Source organism: Antedon mediterranea, chromosome 1, assembly GCF_964355755.1.
Source record: "Antedon mediterranea chromosome 1, ecAntMedi1.1, whole genome shotgun sequence".
Lineage (NCBI taxonomy): Eukaryota > Metazoa > Echinodermata > Crinoidea > Comatulida > Antedonidae > Antedon > Antedon mediterranea.
In genome coordinates this window covers 36,866,154-36,890,794 of record NC_092670.1, presented here as the reverse complement: position 1 = coordinate 36,890,794, position 24,641 = coordinate 36,866,154, and the positions used below count along the sequence as shown (strand labels likewise).

Below are 24,641 nucleotides of genomic sequence, written 5' to 3'. Positions count from 1 at the left end.
GTCGACGTTTTGAATTTTTGTCTGTTTGTCAAATAATATACGTATGAAACGCCATATGTGCAAAAATATTTATCTTTTAATAATAATCAAAACTCTGCCTGGAACCCCAGACTATGTATATAATCTTTGCCCTCGATAGTGTTTTGAATTGCAAAATTAAATTTTAATTAATAACTTTAAAAAAAACACATTAAAACAGTCACGTACATATCAAACACATTAGTTTATTCGATCATTTAAATTTCAACCATAAAAAGAAGTAATGAAATACTGCATTTTTACAAGTGCATAGATAGTTCTTGCATTCAAGTACAAAAGAGAAGCAGAAAATAAAGTTATGATCAAGCCTTTGGTTAAAATTTAAATTGGTGTAAAATATGAAATTAAACATTTCAATGTATAAAAAAAAGCACCAAATATGTATCTTTGGAATGGGAGTAGGATTAAGAATGATAATTTATTCTACCTACAGAAATGAATACAAAATTTATTTTTAATAGATCGCCATTACTTATACAGTACAATAAAATAACTACCTACCTAGAAAAGTGTATATAATTTGTGCGTAAATGTTCTATACTACAGTGCTTCAATTCCTATAATAAATAGTGCTACAATGACTGTATATTAGTCTTTATTTGAATTTTTAAACCATAATGTTACAGCGTATGATCCAGTTTTTGGATTGGATAGTTTTAAAATAAATGTTTCATTCGTTAAAATATATTGCGCATAGTTCCTGTACAGCACGTTTATCTAGATTAAAACTTCTTCTGCCGAACCTTTCGTGGAATGGGCATGCAAAGTTCAGATATACGTGGCGTTGCACGTGCGTTTCGTGCTGAAGAAGACACTCTATAAGGATCAAAATTATCTAGTTTTCCTCGACTTTTTGGTCGTGCTAGCTGTTGTAGTCGTAGCGTCGCGATTGCCTTGAGAGCGGGATCTTCCACGTGCCATTCAACCGAACGAGCATACTGGTAGGAAGGGTGCGTTTGCCGTGACTCTGCAAGCCGTTCAACCCAAGCACTGGCTTGCGCTTTCTTTGCTCCTTTAGAGATTTCTGGATCCCATTGGTAACAGTCAAACTCCCAACTTTCTTTTATCTTCAGAGGTAAATAATTTTTTTCTCGTGCAAGTTGTTCTATCCGTGCACTAGGCTCTGCCTTCTGTGCAGCTGATGTCACTCGTGTCATTACTGCTCGCTCTGGCACGTAATCTCGGTGAACCGATTTGGGAAAACTTAGTTTTTCAATTCTACCTGTCGCTTCATACTGCTTCGCAGATTCCTTTACTGGCCATATTGGGTAAGACCTAAAAAAAAAACAGATTTTTTAATAACAGTACAATAATTTTTTTTAAATATTTTTTTATTCATTTGTGATTTCATACAATTTAGTGAATGCTAGTGAATATAAAAAAGTATAGTCTACCTATCAAACTGGTAGCCTGGGTTCGCAACTTTATGTCCACACAGTTGCTCTTGTCGAGGAGTAAGTACTGTTTAGAAAAAAAAAAAGAGTCGACTCTAAATAACACAGTTCAAATCTATGATACTACTGTGTATACAGTTAGGGGAAAATGGCAAAATCAGCACTGTGGTCATGTAAACAAGAGTTATCAAAACAAAATAGATTATCTGATAACTCGATCCTAGAAAGTAGGAAGCCTCTTGCCATAAAAATAAACGAGTGAGTGGGTGGATCGCATGATAGTGCATCGCAATCTTTGTGACCTTAATGCAGTTTTCCTGATCATTATCATTATTAATGTTATGCATCGATGACAGATCATGCCACAGTTTTAATGCTGATTATTTTAAAGCCCCATTCCCTACGTTTTTTAGATCTAATTTAAGATCACAAACTATATTTAATGTAAAAATAATACTATATGGTCCTATTGCGATAACTTTTTTCGTCTTTAAACGGTTAAAAATGTGAAAAATAAATCGATTTTAATAATTATAGCGGCCCGCTATAAATCCCAAAATGCATTGCGCGCGGATTGATATTGTTGTTTTTCACCTGTAATTCGCCCACTTTTCGATCGATCGTGAAGCCAAAACAAATGGAAGACTCCTAACTTTTCAGCGAAAATACCGGGTTTTCCCCAATTTGTATCAACGGAGTCTGGCAAAAATAGAAAGACAATTAATGCAGCAACTATACAACGTCAGGCTAGGTATATAGCTAGCGTACGATGTTCGTACGTTACCGATGTTTACCAGCTAGGCCTACAAAACTAAGCCTAGCTAGGCTAGGCCTGAGACCGTCCACGAGAGGTCGATCGCCGCGAGCTACTTAGGTAGTGCATTGTTTCTCACTTTTTATCATAATTTACCATAAAACGTACATTTAAGACAAGGAATGACATGGTTTAATGTTTTTAAAGTGATATATATGTATTATTTTCCAAAAAACGTCCAAAATTGCAGGGAAGGGGTCTTTAAGAATTTATTTGCAACTTACACAGCAAAGAATATACTACAGATACAGAAAAAACACGTTTCATTATTATTGTTGTTTTATACTTGTGATCAAATAAACTCTTGCAAACGACTGCAATTGTTTGTGTTTTACTGCTTTATCAGTAAAGTATTTTTTAGAAAAAATAAGTTTAAGCAAAATGGAAATTACCAAAAACTGTACTTCCATCAGGTCCAGGCTTTAGTGGCAAACTATCACGCCAGTAAACAGAGCGTCTGTGATAAAATAAATAATGAATTGCTCAATGTACACAGTAGGTCCTAGGCCTATATGTCAATTCAATGTCATCAAGCTTTATATTCTCAGTGTTAAAAATGTGTGGTTTGTGGACCAATGCCAGAGGATAAAACATTTAGGCCTGTGCAAGAGTATTTTATAGCCAATAACACTGAACACTAGCTGTACACTGACTAGAGCTTCCTTTTGTTTGTCTGACGAGACTTATTATGTATTTAGAATAAAAAGAGTGGGCATAGATTTTTTTCAGAATAATGACTAAAATATGATAAAATAAAAATTAAATAAAATTTACAGTGCAGTATTAAAAAAAAAGATAAATAAAAACGAAAATTTGTATTTTACTTTATAGTTAGTAATTACCTGTCTTCCTGATAAGTTACTGGAAGCTGCTTTGGTCTGGAAAGAACATCAGTTCTTCTTTCTGTGTGAGTGATGAAAAAAGGATAAAATGTTACACAGTACCAGGTCTACTCTACCTCTAGGCTAGGCTTAAAGTAAAACACTTTTCAGCCACCCCATAGGCTGGGACAGGTCTGGTCATACTTATAAGTAATTATAACTTTTGTTTTTGGTTTGTTTTTAATTCGGATTCTCAATAATTCCTACTGATTTCTAAGTCTGTTTATTTTTTCATTTCATTCTCCAGTATGCTTAAATATTTTAGCAAAAACAAACAAATTATACAAACCTCTGGCTACTGTCGCCATGTATCCTTTTCTTAAATCTTTGTACTTAACCTTGCACAATTCATTATCCACATGCAGTAGTAGCAGCAGCTGGCCATTCAATGTTTACACTCGTCGCACGTTGCGATGCACTTGAATGAATGGTTGCTAAGAACGCGCAATACCTACTTCCGCATTTAATAGTCTCATTGTGAACAGCGCCCTCAATATTTTATTAATCTTGAACTTTGAGTTTGTGGTTTTCAAAAGATATTTTGATTGTCATTTATATTTCATTGTTTAATTAACTTTCCGGATGTCAATATTGCGATCTGCCTTATTTACATCAAGTATGAAAGGAGTACATCATTAGAGTTTCTAACGTCGGTACTTAGAGAACAACATATTTTTCCAAGCTAAAATTAAGCAATGACTCTGCAATGGGCTTGGAACAGCCCAGAGAGAGCAGAAGACGCTCACATCTGGTTTTGTATTTACATTGTGATTGGTATTAGCGGCATCTTAACTAACATTTTAGTTCTTATTGTTTTCTTTCATGTTAAAACTAATACAAACGATCGAAATAGTATAACAACTTCTCTGATAATACACCAGTCAGTTATAGACCTAACGTCCAGTGCTTTGTTCATGTTTTTTTACGCCATTCCCGAAGGATGGCTTATCATCACAGGTGGTACAATATTTTGCAAAATTCGTTGTACTTTTTGGATACTTGCCGGAGCTTCAACCGTGAACATTGTTTTCATTGCTCTTGAGCGGTACTTCGCCATCGTGCATCCAATTAAATACCACGTACGTTTTAAAGGGAAACAAACTGTTTACCTCGTATTGCCCCTGGCTTACATCTATGGAATCGTGAACCTCGGACACATCGGATTCATTGCCGATATCAATGAACATTACTATTGCGATTACTACTGGAACGGGGACGTCATACAGATGGTTTGTGGGATACAAGTGTTTCTGACCCTCATGGTAATACCGACAATAATCATCATATTTACGTATGGTAGTAGGCCTATTATTCATACATTTTACAGAAGAAAAGAGAGGTTTCCCAGGTGTTATAACAATCACCGGTATGCTGTCCAGAAAAACATTATAGTAACATTTGTCATCGTTTCCATCGCATATTTCATCTGCTGGTTCCCGGATTTAACCGTTTACCTGATTCACAATGTGACTGGGGGTGAAAAGCCCAGTATGACAAATGGTAATTTACATAGGTTCACTGTGCTCCTATGCGCTAGTAATATGCTCATAAATCCGTTCATATACGCGGCAAAGTGCAGGCAATTTAGGGAAGGTTTCGTGCGTATTTATAAAAAACACATGGGAAAAAGTAGGCCTAGGTCTGCAAATGGAAGCATTGAATCGGGAATAATCTCAACTAAGATGTGAAGAGAAAGCAGTGGCCAAGGGGACACGATCAGCAGACGTAAAAATACTACTGCCAGCAGACGTAAACATACTACTGACAACAACAGCCGTAAAAATACGAACCATATTTTGCATCATCATCAAAAACAAAATTATCGGGCGTTTTGAATGGTGCGCCCTAGTGGTGGTACTGTATCTGCAAACAAAGTTTTGGTACTAACGACGTGAATGTGGGAGATTAATTGAATACGTTTATCAATTTGTCATAAGTGGAATAGGGCTATTAGGCACACGTATTAATTAATAAAATTAGCATGGACTTTAATCAGCGGGTTGTTGATATTTGCATTTCAATCTCTACAAACACTTTCTGCGATTACGTGTACACAACAACTGCCGAGTAGCAAAAATAAAGTTTGAAAATCAGTTAATAAAACTGGGCATGCATGAGCAATTTTCAATTGACCAATAAATTGCGTTCATTCTGCCGAAACAATATACACGGCGATACAATTTCAGGCCTTGCTATATATCTGGTTAAATGCAACTAGAATTATAATAATGTAAGGCATAGTTTGGAAATAAAACATAAAAATAACACAGTGGTCAAGAGATATGTAAGTATAATTAGTAAATAGTAATATTAGTAAAGTCTTGTTAGCATAATAATAGTGAATGAATCATATACCATAGCCATACAAGAAATGTACACCTGCATAATTATGCAAATTACTTAAAATGAAACACAGTTAATTCGAATCCTAATTATAGTACCTTGAATGCGTGTATATCTCAGCCGCGCCCGGGTTTAGTAACTTCAATATAACACTTAGAAGAAATAAATGTGTGACACCTGCATAATTATGCAAATCATCTCAAATGAGATACGGTTTACTCGAATCCTAACCATAAATGCGTATATATCTCAGCCGGTCCGTGTTTATTAATTTCAATATAACATTATGTGACAAATGCACACCTGCATAATTATGCAAACCCTAAAATGAATCCTAACCATAGTATCATGGAATGCGTGTAAATATCAACCAGTCTTTACTAACTTCAACATAATACAAAGAAATGCGTGACAAATGCACACCTGTATATTACCTAAAATTACCTAAAATGAGACACGGTTTACTCGAATCATATAGTACTGTACATGGAATGCGTGTAAAACGCAAAATTATACTATTTTCTGTGTTGGTAATTTCAGTAGATCTGAGGGTGAGATTCCTCCCGATGTCTCGATCAACATTAAAGATGTAGCCTACTGTTCTCTTTACAATTTTGTTGTTGTTGAATATGTCATTTTAATGATACATAATTGTTATCCACTTTGACCAAAAATTGGATGTATTAAAACAAAATTTATTTTTTAATTTAAAACAAAAATGGTCGAATTGGCCGCCAGCCAGCCAATAGATTTTTGGTTGAATTTAACAATTTTATTATGTTGGTTTATAAGTAAGAACATCATTTTGTTTTTTGTTTAAATTTTGCGGAAGTGATTAACTTAATTAAACTAAAAAATAACCTATTCAAAGTCTGATTTAATTAATCTTCATTTTGCATGTTTTTGGGGGACAATACATATTTAATACCTACCGATTAGAAGCAGTCTGTATCTCCGGGTTGTTAACCGATATATTGAATAAACATTGTTATTTATCAAATCAATAATTGACACCGAATACATAACTTCTGAAGTACAAACGAAAATCCAATTATCTCTCAGCAGGCCTCTTTCCGTATCCATGATTTTGCTTTTACATTAGGCCTACTATACTCTTTCCCTTCTTACTTACAGTTTTAATGAAGTTATTCGCTTGCATAGACACATAAAAAAAATCAAGGAAAAAAACGATTTCACTTATAAAAATACCAAATAACATATAATAAAATTTTACCAAAAACAGTACCCGTTGACTCAATTTGACTATTTTTTTGCTTTAAATTACGGGTTTTCAGGTATATTTTTTCTTCGATCCAATTTTTGGTCAAATTGAATAACTTTTATGTGGCATAAAAATGGTATATTCGACAATTATTTTTCTAGGGACAATATATCTAAAGAAGAAAGAAAAACATTCGCACATTAGAAAACAGGAGAAAATAAATGCCTATCACATGGGACGATAGTTGATGTCAGAAGACGCAATACTATTATTTTATTGTTTATTGTCGCAAGACATGATACCGCCAGTGTATCGGGTACCCCGGTTTGCTTGTATACATTCCTCCACGATATATTTAAATAAGTGGAATTGCGTCGAGATTCGCGTTACAAACTGTGATCGCGTCGAGATTCGCGTTACAAGCTGTGATCGCGTCGAGATTCGCGTCTCAAGCTTTGATCGCGTCGAGATTCGCATCACAAGCTGTGATCGTGTCGAGATTCGCGTCACAAGCTGTGATCGTGTCGAGATTCGCGTCACAAGCTGTGATCGCGTTGAGATCCATGTCACAAGCTGAACATTAATAATGATACCATTATCTTCTGTCAATACTCTCTTAAAAGAGATTTGATATCTATTTTCAATTACATAAAGATCCAATACATATTTAAAATGACATACACTGTTTAATCACATTTATATATAAGAATTTGGAAAAAACGTAAAATGAATGGAAAAAATACTATCATCCAAATATAGTATAATATACATGCTACGGTAGGTTTAACTTAACTAGGCCTACTTACAATATCATGAAATAACAAAGTCTAAAATAAGATTTGTTAACCAAGCATGATTACATTTTTTAGAAAAATGGTACAGTAGATATACCAGGACGTATGGCTGCATGCTGTAACTTTTTCAAAAAATCGAATAATGACATCGAAAATGACACTAATTGCTTGGGTAACTTATCATTGGCCTAAAAAACATCAAAGTTCTTTAATATTAATATACTTCCCTGATTAAACAATTTTGGTTTTTTTTTCGCCTTTATTTTTTCCATCCTTTAAACAAACAACATTATAAATCAACATATTTTATTTTTAAAGGCAAGAAAAAGATTCGTTCATTTGTACATGGTATAAAATTAAAACATTTTCTCTCCATTCATTGATTTTATTATAAAATAAAGGCTAAAAGATAAAAAAAACTTCTTTTTAACACGAAACTAAGCTATTTAAATAAGGTACAGACAAGACAGTTAAAGATTGAATATTGGTGCTTTAACAAGTGCGAACATGGCCAGCTTTCTTTGGCACCGGCAATACCTCTTCACATCATATGACATAATGCATAAGGCTAGTTGAACTATACAGATATAAACGTCATGGAGTTATAGAAAATAAAAAAACAATTTAAAATGTAAATTATTCTTTAAAATATGTGTATATTTATTTGTAACAAAATGTGTGTCTTAAAGATGTATTGTCCTCCTGAAAAAATAATTGTTTAAAATATTTTTCTTGAATATGCCATTTTAATGTCACATAATAGTTATTCACTTTGACAAAAAATTGGGTCGGAAACAAAAATTATTTACTTGAAAAAACTGCAAAAAATAGTCAAATTGGCTGGCAGCCAATGGGTATTTGGTTGAAATTAATCGTTTATTTTGTCATTTTATAAGTCAAAACATTATTAAAAGTTCTGATTTTATTCATTTTTCATGTTTTTGGGGGACAATACATCTTTAAGCTTGTCGGCTTAATTATCAATCATCATACACATAATCATGAACAATCTCACTTAAAACCGACGACACAGATAAGATGATGTTGTTTTAGTATATTGCCACTCCGTACAACCGTGTCCTTACGTAAGTTGGTTGAGTAGATTCACTACTTCGGATTTCTTCCCAATTTTCAGTTCCTGTAAAAAAGGTAAGTGGGTGTATTTGTCAACATTAGGGACTTTTAGATTTTCACTTCGACATAGTCGACCCTTCTACCCTATTACGTCATTTTTATGATATGTCCACTGGCAAATTTTAGTGTTTGTTGAGTGGCATTTTGACGTTCACTCTATGACATGTGTACCAGTGGACGTATGACGTCAAATAAATGTGATGTGCTCATATAAAAACATGACGACATCATATCACTACTATATTTAAGCATATCACCGCATATTTGGGCAAATCAAACTAGCTTGATAGTGTAGACAGAGCTTTAGTTTAGAGATGAAGATTTACCTCCTCTTCTGTCAGTTCTTTGCCATCTTCTTTTTTCTTTTCAAGATTTTGTATCTAAAATACACACATAATATATAACACATAAATTATTATTAATAGGAAAACACAATCAGGATATTTTGATTTTTTGTTTTTTTTCAGACGCATCCAAAAGCGAGTATACACTCCAATTACAGGATGAATAAACTAATTTGAGGCTTAGGGAAGAGTTGAAGAGTTGCGAGTTACAACCCTGGCACTAAGTCAGGATTGAACCCTTGGGATTGTAAGGCAAGCATGTTAAACATCAAGCTATAGCTCTACTACTTGGACCTTGACTGGTCCTAGTACAAAGTTTAATAGATACTACATATTATTGGTTTCGTCTCTACATCCTGGTGGTTCATTAAAATTATAATAATGACTGGTGTATCTTCAAAGCATTCTTCAGTTAATACTTTGAATCAACAAAATAAAAACAGAAAAAAACAATATTCTCAGTCTGTACGCATACTTATTAAGGTGATTGTAATGCCATAAAAGCTCAGAAATAAGCCAATGAGCATCTTTTTTTGGACCCTTGTGTAGGATTCTTTTTCAGTACAGTATTTTTTGCTAATTTCAACAAAATAGCTTTGCCATACTCCAATATAATTGTACTGTATATAACAATGACTTGGTGCTGTACACAATGCATACTACGGCTCGATGGTCTAGATGTATGAACGCCAGGCTGGAGGTCATGGGTTCGAGTCCTACTCAAGAATTTAATGTCAAATACTTTACTTACCCCATTAAGTTTCTTTGTTAGCTTCCTTATCAACTTTTTCCTGATAACATCTTCTGATTCCTGTATAGGAAAATAATTTGCTATGTTAAAAAGGTATTGATTGATTGATTGATTTACACTATGCCTAAGAAACCATTGGCGCAATTGACATAATCAGCAGAACCTATAATAATATATATATACGAATTTGTAGAGCACCAATTCCAGCAACAAGTGATCAAAGGTGGTGTTTCAACAACATTCTTCTCCCCTAAGGGTCCCATCGTGTCACGACAGTGTGTGTGTATGAATTAATACACCAGGGTAACCCCCTACTCGTCTCGAAAGATGTACTAGGTTCTTTAAAGTGCACATGAGCCAGATGGACACTGGACCTATGGTTTATAGTCCTTATCCGAGAAGACTTGTTCTACCACCAGAACCATTGAGCTAGTGAGCCTTGAACCCTTGCCGATGTTATGGCTGTGGATTACGGTTTTACTGTCTTAACCGCTAGGCCACACTTTAAAATGCAAACAGGGAGAGTAAGTCACTGGGAGGTGTTTGAGAATGACCAGTTGTATATGCCTATAAATTGAAAAAAAGTATTTTCGCATATCTTTATTTGGAGGAACCGGTTTAAAATAATAATTTTGCATTTTTTTTTATTTCTATTTAATGAAAAGTAATAGCAAATTAACTCACATCTTGAGAGGAGTCGTCAATGGACAGTGGTTGGCTGACCTTTTCTTCTTTTTCTGTTTTAATATTTTCTTTTTCTGTTTTAATAAAATATAAATTAAATTGGTATATTTATTCGAAAATGTAAAACAATGTAGCATAATGCAATAACATCCTATACCACATTGCACAATAATCTTAAAAAATGTTACAATTTGTTACGAATTTGTGAAAGCATTTCCGTGTTGCATCAATGTAAAATCTGTAATGATGTAAAGCTTTGTCTTACACTATCAAACTAGTTTGACAAAAAAAGTGTGATTTGCCTAAATATACTTAATATGGTAGTGATATGACATCATCAAAGTTAAAAAAAACATTTATTTGTTCAACAATGGCATTATACAGTATAATATAGGTGTGTACATAAATGAAAACATAGTAATAAGCCATCATTTGGGGTCTTCTCTAGAAGAAATCATGTCCATATATATGGGCACACCACATTTTGTAATCACATAAAGTTAGATAGTGTAGACAGAGCTTAACACACCATGCTCCATAAAAATATGTGCATACAAGCATATCTATCCAATGAATATTTTACATACCAATTACGTTTACAATGTGACAGTCCAACAAACAATACAGTATAATTCAAAAGCACACTTACTAATAACCTTTTCACTTTTTCTTGTTGATTCTGGTATACAGACAGCATCACCATTTTGTGCATGTTGATCAGCTAGGCCCCCTACAGATGGAACCGCGTTCTTATTTCGCAACTGTGGTGTGCCTCCTCGCCCTCGGCCAACCATTCTAATATACATTTTGGCCTAGAAAAATTGTCAAAACATTTTTCTTATTCCCAAGAATTTGATAGGAATAGGGTAAATCTTGTCACATTTATATGACCTGTAAAATTGTCTTTTTTTTTTCAAAGATGACCTCAACTTTATTTACCTGAGGTCGGCTGTGGATTAGATATATTCTGAAATCTATTTAAATACAGAGATAACCTACCTCTGAAGCATCTGTTTTGCCATTTGTCTGATTTGATGCGTTGCCAAAATTTGCTGCCATGCCACGACCAAAACCTAAATAAAGTTTAGAAAGCGTTTCAGTTTTGCAATAAAACTAGGTAAAATACAATAAATGAAGATGGTTGTAACAAAAATATAGAAAAAGAAATGGAAATAAATAAGAAATTTCAGATAGAAACAAACAAGTGACCCAACACAAGAAGCTCTAGTTCCTTAAGATCAATATTTTTTAATTTATACTAACAAATATCTTTTTTATTAATATAATAATAATAATATATCAAAAATGTATTAAATAATATTCATCGCATAATATGCAATCTACGATAATTTAATTAATTGATATAACAAATTTATTAAATACATAACATCATTGGAATAAAAAGAACAAATCACATATCTACACATAATCATAACATCGTATACTCTATCTCTAACAATTTATTCAATCTTCTATCGACTAAAGCCGAAGTATAGTCGTTATCTCGGGACCGTTCTATGGCCACCACCAGGTAGGCTTACTTCATTAAGGCTTCTATGAATGGATGTACTGGTTGGGAGCAGGAACGCTAGTAGACCAAACCCAGTACCGTTTTGTATTACGATCAATCGGGAAATTACCTCATGACGATATAAGAAACTTTATTGTCTTCGTAAAAAACAAAGAAATGTCGGTTATCAACAAATCCGATTAAAAGATATATTATTATTATTATTATTTATTGCCAAAAACCAGTTACAAATAAACAAAACACAGAAACTAAGGGAGTAGGCAGGAACCTAAAAGTGAACCTAATCACTATAACAAGAGTTCAGGTTCCGTACTCCCAAAGTAACAACAATGATATAAAATAAACTATATACAAATATTTAAAAAACAAAAAGACGAATCAACAGTGTCAATATAAAATAAACGGATAAAATACATAATAGTCGATTCAACAAAGTCAATATAAAACATGTGATTTAAGTGAATTTAAAAATATTTGAAAACTGTCTAAAATTAAAGAATTTTTAATCATTTCCGGTAATTCTTCCCACAACCTAGGGAATATATTAATAGTTAGCGGAATGATGAAGACAATTGGTTCGAGCATAGTGATGAATGAACTTAAGTGTATCAAGGTGACGGCCATTAACAACTATAGATTGACGAACACTACTACAATCAACCGTTCCAATAAGTGATTTACAAACAAAGGATAACAGAAGATAATTTCTTCGATTAGATAGTGTAGGCCAATTTAGCTTAGTGAGACGTTCCTCATATATATATATATATATATATATATACATAAAGCGGACAAAAAAATGACAAGAAATGTAAAAATATAAAATAGTAAAATTAAGAATCTTTAAAATGTTAAAAACATCTAGTTACAAATTACATTCTAGAAACACCAGTGTTAAAAGTATGAATAGAGTTTGCCACAAAAGAATTTCTGAAAGACGTCACACATATGGTGGATAAAGTCTAATACCAAACCTATTTATTTTATTTGTTTATTTCGTTTTATTCATTTATTTTTTTTATTTATTCAAGTTTCTGACATATACAATACAAAGAGGAGCAAACAAATATAAAAGGCAAGGAAAGACCAAACAGGTGCTAAACACCTTTTGTAGGTTATAACAACAATGTAATAGTTCATTAATTTTACTTGCTTGGTAGATTGTGTGTATGTGTATTGTGTTTACCTTGAGGAGATGGTGACCGCTTGCCATCCTTCCTTGCTTCCTCAGCTTGAATCTGGCTTACCATCTTTATCTGTTTGTTCATTAGCATTCCTCTACCAAGACCAATTAGACCAAGTTGCTGGCCACCTTCAAAAGACAAAAATAACTGTTTAAATAATCACTTATGTTCACGTTGATACGATATAATGAACTCTTGTGACCTCAGTGTAAAGTGATTCCTCATGTGAACAGGATAAAACTAAAGAGGTGGACAAATTTCTTAACTCTGTCCACATTGATACGATATGATGAACCCTCAAGAGTGGTGACATCACTGTACAGTGATTCTTGTGATCTTTGTGTGAACAGGACTGTTTTGCATGGTAAATTTGGTATTACATCATTCAGAGTTTAATTACTTAATAAAAGAGTCAATTTTAAATCATTCAACATAACTAAAGAGGCGGACACATTTCTTACCAATAGCAGTTTGACTAACTTGTTGGTATGTCTTTGGGGGTTCTCGAGGCAACCTCAAAGGACCTTGCTTTGAAGACGGTATTAATGCTGGTGGTTTGGAGTCATGGCTAAACCTCTCTGGCTCTGGTGGTCTTAAGGAATATAAAAATATACATAAAAATACATTTAAATATACTATAATCATAAATCAATACAAAAAAATAATTTCAGTTTATAATGAAACCAAAAAAAAATGTCATGACAGGCACAACAATTGGAATACATATTAAAAATAATAGTAGGGCTAGTGTTGCTCGAATACTCTGATAATTTTTCTGGATGTTTTAATTATCGTTTTGATTTAGCTTTTTGCTTATTTTATTTTGTATCTCCGCTGAGATACAGCCAATTATACCCACAGCATTGTCATTATTTTTAATAATTTGCCATGGATTTCATAATATAGTACATGCATTATGTTGCTAATAATCAATCACAGTTTTTTCAGAATCAAGCATTATACTGTAATTACTATTTAAAGTGAATTATTATTATTATAAATTCATTGACTTACAATCCCAATTTTCTTCGTTCTTCTTGTCGAATCAGGTATTCTTTGTGGGCACGCTTTTCAGAAGGAGTCATTCTATTGGTACAGTAGGTAGAAAAATGACAAATCAATAAATATGCATTTATGAACTGTTTTACCTGACCGGTTTAAACCACTCCTATTTAGGGGACACCTCTAATAATGGGACACTTTACCATGAAATGAACAAGGGAGATACTCTATATGTTAACACTAAAAATCCCTGCTACTAAATGGACACAACTATTATGATCAGTGGCGTAACGCAGAGGCTCAAGGTTAAAGGAAACCCAAGTGGCCCACCAAATATCATAACTGGAGGCCTCGGGCGTTTTTGGCATTTTTCGGCGTACTTTAATGCCTGTTTTTTCCTCTGGGCACTGCTCATGGGCCCCAATAAGCTCCGGGGTCCCCGAGTTTAGCTAGTGAGCGCTCAGAGCCGTTATGCCACTGATTAGGACGGGGATTAGGAGACACTTTTAAATCTGTTAAATCCTTTACTGTATTACACCGAATAACACAGCTTACAAAGTAGAGTAGCAGAGTACAGTAAAAGAACCACTAAACAAAAAAGTGTGATGTGCCCAAATATGGTAGTGATATGCTTAAATATGGTAGTGATATGCTTAAATATGGTAGTGACATAACATCATCATGTCCAAATATAGGCGCATCGCATTTTTTGTTTGTCACATAAAGTTTGATAGTGTAGAGAGAGCTGTAAGCTAAAAAATTTAAAAACTTACCCACTTGTGTTGCGATAGATTTGAGACAAACGTTCCGGAGGATCGTAATCAAACGTGCGTTCATTTTGTACATCTGTAGGGAAAATAAACATTAATTAGATGGAGCAAGGAATTGAAGCTGTTTTAGTTTATGAATTATGCATAGAGATATTGTACTGGATTTATTGATCTGGGCTGTGTTTCTGTTTTAATATACCAAATACAGTCTGGTGACCTATTCTGCTGACAGTACTGTACTATTATAAGGATGGTCCTGGTAAAATGTTCTCTGTATTAACTAAAAACTTTTTTTTAATCAAAAGTTATGACAAAGAGAATTCTACACCTCATGATTTAGAATGACCAAATTGACCTCATACTGTATCAATGGTAAAAAAAATATGCAGATATTTGCATTAAATATGAAATATACATTATTACATAACAAATACTGAACGGTCAGTCTAATTACCGAAAACAACCCTAAACAACCGAAAACAACCATAAACAACCGAAAACAAACCGAAAACAAAATAAAATAATCTAAATACCGAAAACAAATTTGTATAATATTTTTTAAATGTCGCCCTCTATTGATGGGTGTTTCTAAATCTAAGACCATAACAGAGAGAAAATCGTGTGCGCAAAAGCCAAGGAAGACCCTACGATGGTAGTGTGCATAAAATACAACTAAAAATCATGCAATCAATCAATGATAACATCGCATTTACTTACAGAATCTATAAAAATATTTTAATTTTAGTCTTTCGATTTTTGATCCAGAAACCAGCGCATTACTCCTTACAATAATTAGAAAGTAAATTGACTATGGTTAATCATGATCGATTTAATTATAGATTTTCAAAGATAATTATACAAAGATACTAGGGACTATAAAGTATACTTAAAACAAGCTCACTATAAAGGATTCACAATAAAATCTATTCAGTAAAATTACTGTAGTCGAGTAAATAACGTTTTTATCCTTAATCGCTTCAGTATTCACTTAATAAGTGACGAAAACCGGGGACGAAAAAACGCAAAGTTAGATAAAATCATGCTTTTTTTTTTAAAAGACTAAAAACGAAATGGGTTTATAGATTTTGTAAGTAAATGTAATCTATTTCATTGAATTTGTACGATTTTAAGTTGTATTTTGTGCACACTACCATTTCTTAGGGTCTTCCATGACTTTTGCGCCTCTGTATGGTCTTAGCTTTAGAAACACCCATCAATAGAGGGCGACATTAAAAAAAATATTATACAAAATTTGTTTTCGGTATTTAGATTTTTTAAATTTTGTTTTCGGTTTGTTTTCGGTAATTAGACTGACCCATACTGAAGAAGGGCTTGTGTTCCCCAAAAGCTCTGCAATTGTTTCTGACTGTTTCACTTTATTGTTTTGTAATAGCTTTTTGCTTATTTTATTTTGAGATCCAGTCACTACCACCGACAGCATTGCCAGTTTTTCAGTGCTTATTTTTTTTGTACTGTACTCAGAGCATTGTCATTATTGCAGTAATTTACCTTTGGATTTTACATACAAATAATATACACTATAGTTACCTTCTTCCCAGTTCTCAGAGCATGGCGGTGGTTGGTAAGTATTGGTATAGGACGGTACATCTGTACACCCTTTATAATTGGATGCATCACCCTTTTGTTTCAGGGAGTCTTAACAAAAAATACAAATTAACATCCATTAAAATAAATTTCAATTCATATTTCTGGATTATTAGAAACCATCTATTAAAGATGTATTTTCCCTCAAAAATTCGAAAAATAAAGATTAATTAAATCAGACTTTAAATAGGCCATTTTGTAGTTTTAACAAAGTTAATCACTTCCATATAAAAAAACAAAAAAAAATAATGTTTTAACTTATAATGACAAAAAAAACAGTTAAATTCAACCAAAAACCCATTGTCTGGCAGCCAATTTGACTATTTTTTGCTTTAAATTACAGTTTTTTCAAGTAAATCATTTTTTTCCCCCGATCCAATTTTTAGTCAAAGTGAATAAATATCATGTGACATTATGACATGTTCAACAAAAAAATTAAAAAAAATATTTTTTCAAAGGGACAATACATCTTTAAGGTGACATCAAAAAATATGTCTGACTCATAATAGGGTGTCTCCAGAACAGGGTTGTTGGATACTGTTTTTACATATTTGGGTCTTGGAAGTGTCGCCTTATACTGTACCAACTAGTCAATATATAATGTGTACACACAACATTACCATACAACATGTCTTGTTCAATAATTCGCCTATCAGGGCAAACTGTTACATGGTAGTTTAATTTCGGACGTGGAAACATATGGCGTTCATTAAATGGACATGTAGCCAAATCTACCGTTGGGTGATTCTGAAATGAAATAAGAAACATTTAAATACTTATAGAAATATTCAAAGCTGCTAGTATAACATTTTAAAGATCCATTTTCTATGTTTTTTTTAGTTTTAATTTAAGGTAACGAACTAAAAAAAACAAACTATATATTGTCCTTTAAATTGGTAAAATTTGAAAATTAAGTAGATTCTAATAAGTTAAGCAGCCCAACATGCATCGCGCATGGATTGATATTTTTGTTTTTCCTCTGTGATTCACCCAACTTTCGATCAAATCATGAGAGCCAAAACAAATGGAAGTAATGTAACCAGGTTTTCCCAATTTGTATTAACAGATTCTGGCAAAAACAGAAAGACAACTATTGCAGCAACAATGTCAGGCAAGGCCTATAGCTTGGGTACAATGTTTATATGTTACTGCTGTTTACCAGGTAGGCCTAAAAAACTAAGCCTGCTAGGCTAGGCCTAAAGACCTTAGGTACTTCATTGTTTTTCTCTTTTTATCAATTGACAATAAAACAAGGAATGACCTGGTTTAATATTTTTAAAGTAATACATATGCATTACTGTGTTTATAAAAAAACTGAAGGGAATGATTCTTTAAAGCACTAATATAGTATTATATTATACCTTGCGACAGATACTGATATGATATGGAAAGCGCATCGCTGATATTTTGTGATTTTTATCATACGGACATGTCAGTAGTGCTTTTGAATCATTGTTTGTTGAGCTTGGAGTTCTGTATGCATTTGGTTTACTCATGGTGCTACTTTACTGGAAAAAAACAAAACACATAAATTGTTATGAGCAATTTGAATGATTGCGCAACAAAAAAAGAAAATCCCTGCTGTCTAATTTATCGTTTTCCTTATAAAAACATAGGCCTAGTACTAGGTAGGCCAATCGTTTATTTTATATTTATAATAATTTATTCTCTTACGTTATTAATAAATAATTATTATTACTTGCATTATTTATCAATGTTAGTCTAGGATATTAAATTATTAAGATTATTGGGCTTTGCTTTTATCAAATAATAATACTGAAAAATATTATGCAATGTAATTATGTATTTTCATTCAAATTGTTCCTAGCTAGGCTTACTATACTAGGCCTAGTAGATTTACTAAAAATTAAAAATTGTTGAGTATATGATGTTGTTATTAATAACAATGTCAACGATTATTGTGGTACACTTAATTTAATTTATTATACTATCTAGGCCTTATGTGTACTCAGGACTACAAAATCTGTTGAAATATCACAGTTGACGCAAATATCTTCTTTTTTCATTGAGGCGCAACATCCAATTTCGGCCTAGGCCTAGCCTCTTATCCATATTGTGATTGGCTTAGTCTTCCTAGACAACCTGAACCAGGTCTCTCTAGTAATAATATATAAAAATAGGCCTAGGGCCTAGCCTATACACTATATATACACTAGGAGGCGCTAGTTCCGTTTCGCACCTGTCATTTATTTCGACTCAAAATGTGTTAAGAAACTTTTCGTGAGTACCACACCTTAGAAGTAGGCCTCAAAAATACTTTTACGAAGGAGATCACACAAAAAATGACAAATAAATGCTTTAAATTGATGAATTTATACAGACGCGTTTCTCGCACATCGGTTCGTCAATTTTGCATACGCCATGTTCAATGTTGTTGTTTCTATGGAGCGCCAAAAAAGCAATTATAATAGAGGGCTAAAAACTCAATATAATGCGTATATTTAATGCATTTATTGGTGAAAATTACGTTCAATTTTAATATATTTTGCCAATGTCAATGCAACAAAAATGTTACTGTTGATACCCTACATGGTTTTCGCAGTTTTCGTTAACTTTTAAGAATGAAAATCGACAAATTCATCATCCATATACATGCATGTACTGTAGTTTTTATACCTCATGATCTAAATAATATTCCTCTTAGTCTTAGGCCTAGGCTAGGTAGTGATGCTGATTTAGGCCTAAACTACGTTTAATATATTTTGTCAATGTCAATGCAACAAAACCCTAGGCCTAAATCAGCATCACTACCTAGCCTAGGCCTAAGACTAAGAGGGCGAATATTATTTAGATCATTGAGGTATAAAAACTACATACAGTACATGCATGTATATGGATTATGAATTTGTCGATTTTCATTCTTAAAAGTTAACGAAAACTGCGAAAACCATGTAGGGTATCAACAGTAACATTTTCGTTGCATTGACATTGGCAAAATATATTAAAATTGAACGTAATTTTCACCAATAAATGCATTAAATATACGCATTATATTGAGTTTTTAGCCCTCTATTATAATTGCTCTTTTGGCGCTCCATAGAAACAACAACATTGAACATGGCGTATGCGAAATTGACGAACCGATGTGCGAGAAACTAAATTCATCAATTTAAAGCATTTATTTGTCACTTTTTGTGTGATCTCCTTCGTAAAAGTATTTTTGAGGCCTAATTCTAAGGTGTGGTACTCACGATAAAGTTTCTTAACACATTTTGAGTCGAAATAAATGACAGGTGCGAAACGGAACTAGCGCCAATAAATGCCCTCTCAGTTCAGCAGCAGTAAGTAGCCTGTCTCTCCTCTCCTCGGTTAGGCTAGGGCCTAGGCCTAGGCTACCTACCATTCCGTGCGCGTGGGAAATGACGTTTTAGTAGTAGAGCGGACGGAACAGGCCTAGCCTAGATATATTTCTATTATATAAACACGTTTTTGATTAATCGGCGCTACTGTAAATTTCAATTTAAATAAAGCTGTCAGAACGTTACATTTACTACACATTTACTTACTCTTTTCAATATCGGACGCTGATTTCTTGTGCATCATGCGCTTCCTGCGTATTTGAGAGGTGTGTTAAGTTGTGACGTACGTATGCGCCTCCCTCTCCCGGCTTCTAACTACTGAGCATGCTCGAACAACAACGACGTGTGACCATAGTCAATTTCTATTATTGACTATCTTATTTTACTTAGATAATAGAAATACAAAACAAGTACTGTATTTACACAAAAAATATACTGTTCAAATACAGTTATTAGAAATTTTATTATACAAGCTACAATACGGGGCGCCGTTTGGGACATTGCTAATTTTGTCGAAATATTACAATTTTGTCTACACATAATTAATTTTGTCAATACAAAATTCATTTTGTCAACACAAAATTCATTTTGTATTGCAAAATTCATTTTTTGTTGACAAAATTTATTCTGTGTGGACAAAATTCATTTTGTCTCGACAAAATTCATTCTGTGTAGACAAAATTAATTCTGTGTTGACAAAATTAATTCTGTGTAGACAAAATTCATTTTGTGGCGACAAAATTAATTCTGTGTAGACAAAATTCATTTTGTGTAGACAAAATTAATTCTGTGTGGACAAAATTAATTCTGTGTGGACAAAATTAATTCTGTGAAGACAAAATTCATTCTGTAACGACAAAATTCATTCTGTAACGACAAAATTAATTCTGTGTGGACAAAATTAATTCTGTGTAGACAAAATTCATTCTGCGCCAACTTGGTAATAATATAGACAATACTCACACAGATAATACAACTGAATAACCGATACTTGAGGTATAACAATAATGTAACTTTATTAACAAAGCAAACAGTAAACATTCGTATGTAAAACAACAACAACGAGGGGGCTCACATGGAGCGCCGTACGTGACATAACAGCCAAACTGGCGTGACTACCTTTTTTTTTTTTTTTTTTTTCCTTTTCTCAAAAAAAACAAAGTCAACAAAAACGGCAAATCGGAACAAACTGTGAATCATATATAAAAAATTGAAAAACGAGCTTTCATCGGGTAGACTGCCCTCCAGCTTGGGGATTATTCTGCCCCACAATACTTATCAGGAATCACTTGTCAAGTACAAAATCGTTAAGATGAGTGGGTAAGCGATGACTGCGAGTAGATCGTCTGGGTTCTATCACTGGTGGTGGAATAACGACTTTATGAAGGTCGGTGAGAGGGCGGACATCATCAGAAGCAGCAGGAGTTAAGAACTCTGAGTCGGTACCAGCAGGCAATGGATCAACCTGGTAAGCGTGATCGGCTGGGGTTGACAGCTCAATAGGTATTTCTGTATGCGGTGGCTCAGGAATTTGATAAGCATCATCGCTGTTCGAGTCCTCTTGGTAATAATGTTGCGATCGAGGAGATGGTGACGAGGGAACCTTGTAGCATTCCGTACGCTTGACTTTGTACGCCGTACTACGTAACTGAGAACCGATAAATTTGCGGATATTGCACCAAGTGTTATCAACCGACGTTACGAGATAGCGATGACGGGCCTTTGACTTGTTGCGATCGGCTAAGACGTACACAAGATCACCAACATCAATATCGGAGCTTGCTGGAAAACGGCCCGTTGGAGCCTTTGATCTTTCACTATGTGCATGATTGGCTAAACGACGTTTGTGCTGTGAGATAATTAATTGACTGTCAGACAGAGGAATTTGGTCGTTAGTAAACTGGTCGCGTTGTGTCCACATCTCCCTAGAAGAGAGACCACATGAGCGTAGTCGAGAGTTTAAGCAAGCCATAGTAATTTTGAGCATAGTTGGGGTGACTAATCCACCAGTGGGTTCTTGTGTAAGAAGTTCGTCTTCTACTTCACGTACGGCCTTTTCGGCGATTGGATTCTTATTTGGGTTTTTGGTTCTTCCTAGCTCAATCATTATTCTGTGGTGCGCTAACAACTTATCGCTGACCAACGAAGCAAATCCAGGAGCAGGGTCGGTGCGAATTACAGCGTGTGGGCCGTCAAGAGGCCTGAGCTCAATACAAAGGCGGATTAAACCGTCTCGTAGACTGTCGTGACGTTCGCTGTCGATAATGCACGCGACTGTAAATGATGTTACACACTCTCGCATCACTAGAATAAGTTGTCGTTCACGCTTAATTACATCAGCAGCGAAGGTGGTACCAACTGCATCGGGTGGGTCTCCGGTGGACTGCGGGATAACGGTATGTGGAATAGAGCGAAGGGCAGCGCAGTGGTGACATCTTGCTGAGATACGCTCCACAGAGGCATCCATGTCGAGAGCGAAGAAATATCTACGAACGATCGTTTTAAGCTGATGGCACGAAGGGTGGTCAAAACGCAGATGAAGTGCTGTGAGAAGGCCCTCGAGGACATCACGAGGAACAACAATACATTCGCGTACGGGTGCGAGTGGCTCATCCCTACGAACGACCAAAAGACCATCCTTGGCTATGGTAGAAAATCGTAGAAGGCGCTTGACATCTTTAATGTTTGTGATTTTTTTGTGGGGGCGAGTACCCTGAGAAAGGTGAGCGTGAGTGCGTCGTAGGACCGGACATTCAGACTGGATGGCCAGCCAGGCAGGACGACTAGTGAAAGGTAGCTTTGTGGAGCCAGATATAACGTCTTTAATGTTCACTTGGAAAACAACAGAGTCTTCGGTTTGTTGGACAAAAGAGCAGATTTGGCAAGAAGGAGCGTCACAAGGTTGTGCGTTCCTGCTCCCGAAGTCGGACGGCATATTTGCGGAACCTGCGAGGTGGTGAACAGATGCGTGATAGCGGCTAACAGTGGATAAGAAGGTTGAAACCCGAGGACTCACAGAGAATTCACCTCTGCACAACTTTTCGTAGGCTTGGACACATGGCTTACTGTCTGTCAAAATGTGTGCCTGATGTGCGGATTGTATGATAAATGGACTAAAGTGTTTTGTGGATGCGGCAATTGAAAGAGCTTCGACTTCACATGGTAACCAGGTCATTTGTCGTCCGCGTAGTTTAGCGCTATAAAAACCAGCGAGTAATGGTTTGCTGTCACGGGAGACATACAAGGTGGAAGCTATGCCATATTTCTTGACGGCGCCATCAGTTACAATCCACAATTGGTCACTTGCTCGTGGGATGGCAATCGTGTGTGGTGAGTTGAGGATAGATTGCGCACTTGCGAAACTAGCGAGCAATTCGTCAGACCAGTCTATCTTCTCTTGGGATTGTCGTCCAGCGACAGCAGCTTCAAGAGGTGACAAAATAGGTGCACATCGCGGGAGAACGCGAGATAGCATCTTAAATGCGCCAATGAACGATCGTAATCCGGTCACGGTGACTGGTCTCGGGCAGCTAGATAATGTTGAGATGCGATGAGAGCTAGCTCGGAGTGTCCCTTGGCTCCATATCCACCCAAGAATGTTAGTAGTCTTAGGACAGATAACGGTTTTGGTAGCGGATAAATGTAGTCCTGAGTTGGATAGTGCATGAAGGATTCTTCTCCATACGTTCAAGACCTCTTCAACTGTATTACCGCCGCAGTAAAGATCATCAGCGAGTTTTGTAGCTGAACCTTCTTCTAAAAAATCACCCACTACTCTGCTTAGAAGTTCTTCCAATGCGGTTTCTGACCCCGGCATGCCCATTGCGCAACGGGTATATACCCTGACACCGTGAAATGGAGTGACGATTCCGCAATATTTCATAGACGGTTTTGAAAGTGGAATTTGGTAGAAAGCGTTGGTAAGATCCGTTGTTATAATGTATTTCCACTGTCCGATTTTAAGAAGAGTGGAGTCGACGTCAGGCATGAGTGACGGTTGTGGTTTGCTGTACCTGCCGACATCGGCAAAGGATGTCACTAATCTGGAACCGCCGTTGGGTTTCTTCACGAGGAATGACGGATTGAGATATTCTACAGCAACTCCAACATCTTCTGGACGGGCAAAAACTCCAAGTGTTTCGAGTTCGTCGAACTTGTGTTGTAGTTCGAGGAGCTTGTCTCTTGCATACTGAGGAAGGCGACCTTTGCGTTGTGGGGGTTGGACTGGTCCCATATTTACGGTGGCAACAAACGGGCCTACAGCACCATTATAACCTTTAAAGGAAGGGTTGAAAATGTCATCATACTCCTTGTGGAGGCTAGTAAATTGTTCGAGTATGTTGCGAGGTAGAATGCTATCCGGATCCAGCTTAATGCTATCAGAGAAGCAAGTGTGAACTGTTGTAGTGCTAAGCTTTGGTGGTTTAATCGGGGATGATGAAGTGTCAGGTAGGTTAGGTGTAAACACAGGGCTAGCTTGGCAAAACTGTTCATTGCGTGAAAGCACTTTGGGTTCGTCTGACAGGTTAGGAATGCGAATTCGTCCGGCAACGCACGATATGATACGTGGTTCAGGCCAAACATGAGATGGCAAAGATGTTTTCGAGATTGGTGCATCAACGCGAGGTTCAATAGCAACAGTGTCTATGTCGGTGAGGTCATTTGGGAGTGAAAGTTCAATGTAACTACCTGGCCATATCACAGTGCGTGTTGAGGGAGCACGGAGAACATGAGCGCGTCTGATCGAGTGGCATTCGGACAAAGTGGTAGGCAAGGAGCCATAGATGTATGTTGTGCCATCGGCCATAACTACTTGACGCTTAGCGGGG

The 24,641-nt window shown here is 35.3% G+C and overlaps 3 protein-coding genes across 6 annotated transcripts; 1 reads left to right on the top strand and 2 right to left on the bottom strand.

Moving 5' to 3' along the window:
- Positions 1-65: 65 nt before the first annotated feature.
- Positions 66-3,540, bottom strand: LOC140054085 (sperm microtubule associated protein 2-like). Its single transcript, XM_072098968.1, has 5 exons — positions 3,418-3,540; positions 3,090-3,150; positions 2,640-2,704; positions 1,434-1,500; positions 66-1,314 (listed from the first exon to the last, which is right to left on the bottom strand). Exons 1-5 carry the CDS (start codon positions 3,434-3,436, stop codon positions 762-764), a joined length of 765 nt encoding a protein of 254 aa, XP_071955069.1. The 5' UTR covers positions 3,437-3,540; the 3' UTR covers positions 66-761.
- A 283-nt stretch (positions 3,541-3,823) lies between these two features.
- Positions 3,824-5,104, top strand: LOC140044738 (QRFP-like peptide receptor). Its single transcript, XM_072089378.1, has one exon. The coding sequence runs from the start codon at positions 3,824-3,826 to the stop codon at positions 4,814-4,816; it is 993 nt and encodes a 330-aa protein (XP_071945479.1). The 3' UTR covers positions 4,817-5,104.
- A 2,263-nt stretch (positions 5,105-7,367) lies between these two features.
- Positions 7,368-20,128, bottom strand: LOC140052985 (uncharacterized). 4 transcript variants are annotated; one of them, XM_072098466.1, is made up of 14 exons: positions 20,020-20,128; positions 17,854-18,000; positions 17,113-17,239; positions 16,436-16,543; positions 14,891-14,963; positions 14,130-14,201; positions 13,577-13,707; positions 13,118-13,243; positions 11,400-11,473; positions 11,050-11,212; positions 10,401-10,474; positions 9,717-9,776; positions 8,948-9,001; positions 7,368-8,625 (listed from the first exon to the last, which is right to left on the bottom strand). In XM_072098466.1, exons 2-14 carry the CDS (start codon positions 17,986-17,988, stop codon positions 8,569-8,571), a joined length of 1,254 nt encoding a protein of 417 aa, XP_071954567.1. In that variant the 5' UTR covers positions 17,989-18,000; positions 20,020-20,128; the 3' UTR covers positions 7,368-8,568. The 4 variants fall into 4 exon arrangements, with proteins under 4 accessions (XP_071954567.1, XP_071954583.1, XP_071954581.1 ...); XM_072098482.1 differs by having other exon boundaries at positions 10,401-10,453; XM_072098480.1 differs by lacking the exon at positions 20,020-20,128 and adding an exon at positions 19,999-20,010.
- Between the last annotated feature and the right edge of the window lie 4,513 nt (positions 20,129-24,641).

What these genes read in the sequence shown, in the direction of transcription:
- LOC140052985 (XM_072098466.1), bottom strand. Translation starts at nt 17,988, where the DNA reads ATGAGTAAACCAAATGCATACAGAACTCCAAGCTCAACAAACAATGAT. An exon ending in AGTTAGTCAAACTGCTATTG is followed by an intron (nt 13,244 to 13,576) that starts GTAAGAAATGTG and finishes TGTCTTTTGAAG; the next exon opens with GTGGCCAGCAACTTGGTCTA. An exon ending in TAACAAAGAAACTTAATGGG is followed by an intron (nt 9,002 to 9,716) that starts GTAAGTAAAGTA and finishes TGTGTATTTTAG; the next exon opens with ATACAAAATCTTGAAAAGAA.
- LOC140054085 (XM_072098968.1), bottom strand. An exon ending in TGATGGAAGTACAGTTTTTG is followed by an intron (nt 1,501 to 2,639) that starts GTAATTTCCATT and finishes TTTTCTAAACAG; the next exon opens with TACTTACTCCTCGACAAGAG. An exon ending in CCAGGCTACCAGTTTGATAG is followed by an intron (nt 1,315 to 1,433) that starts GTAGACTATACT and finishes TTTTTTTTTTAG; the next exon opens with GTCTTACCCAATATGGCCAG.
- LOC140044738 (XM_072089378.1), top strand. Translation starts at nt 3,824, where the DNA reads ATGACTCTGCAATGGGCTTGGAACAGCCCAGAGAGAGCAGAAGACGCT.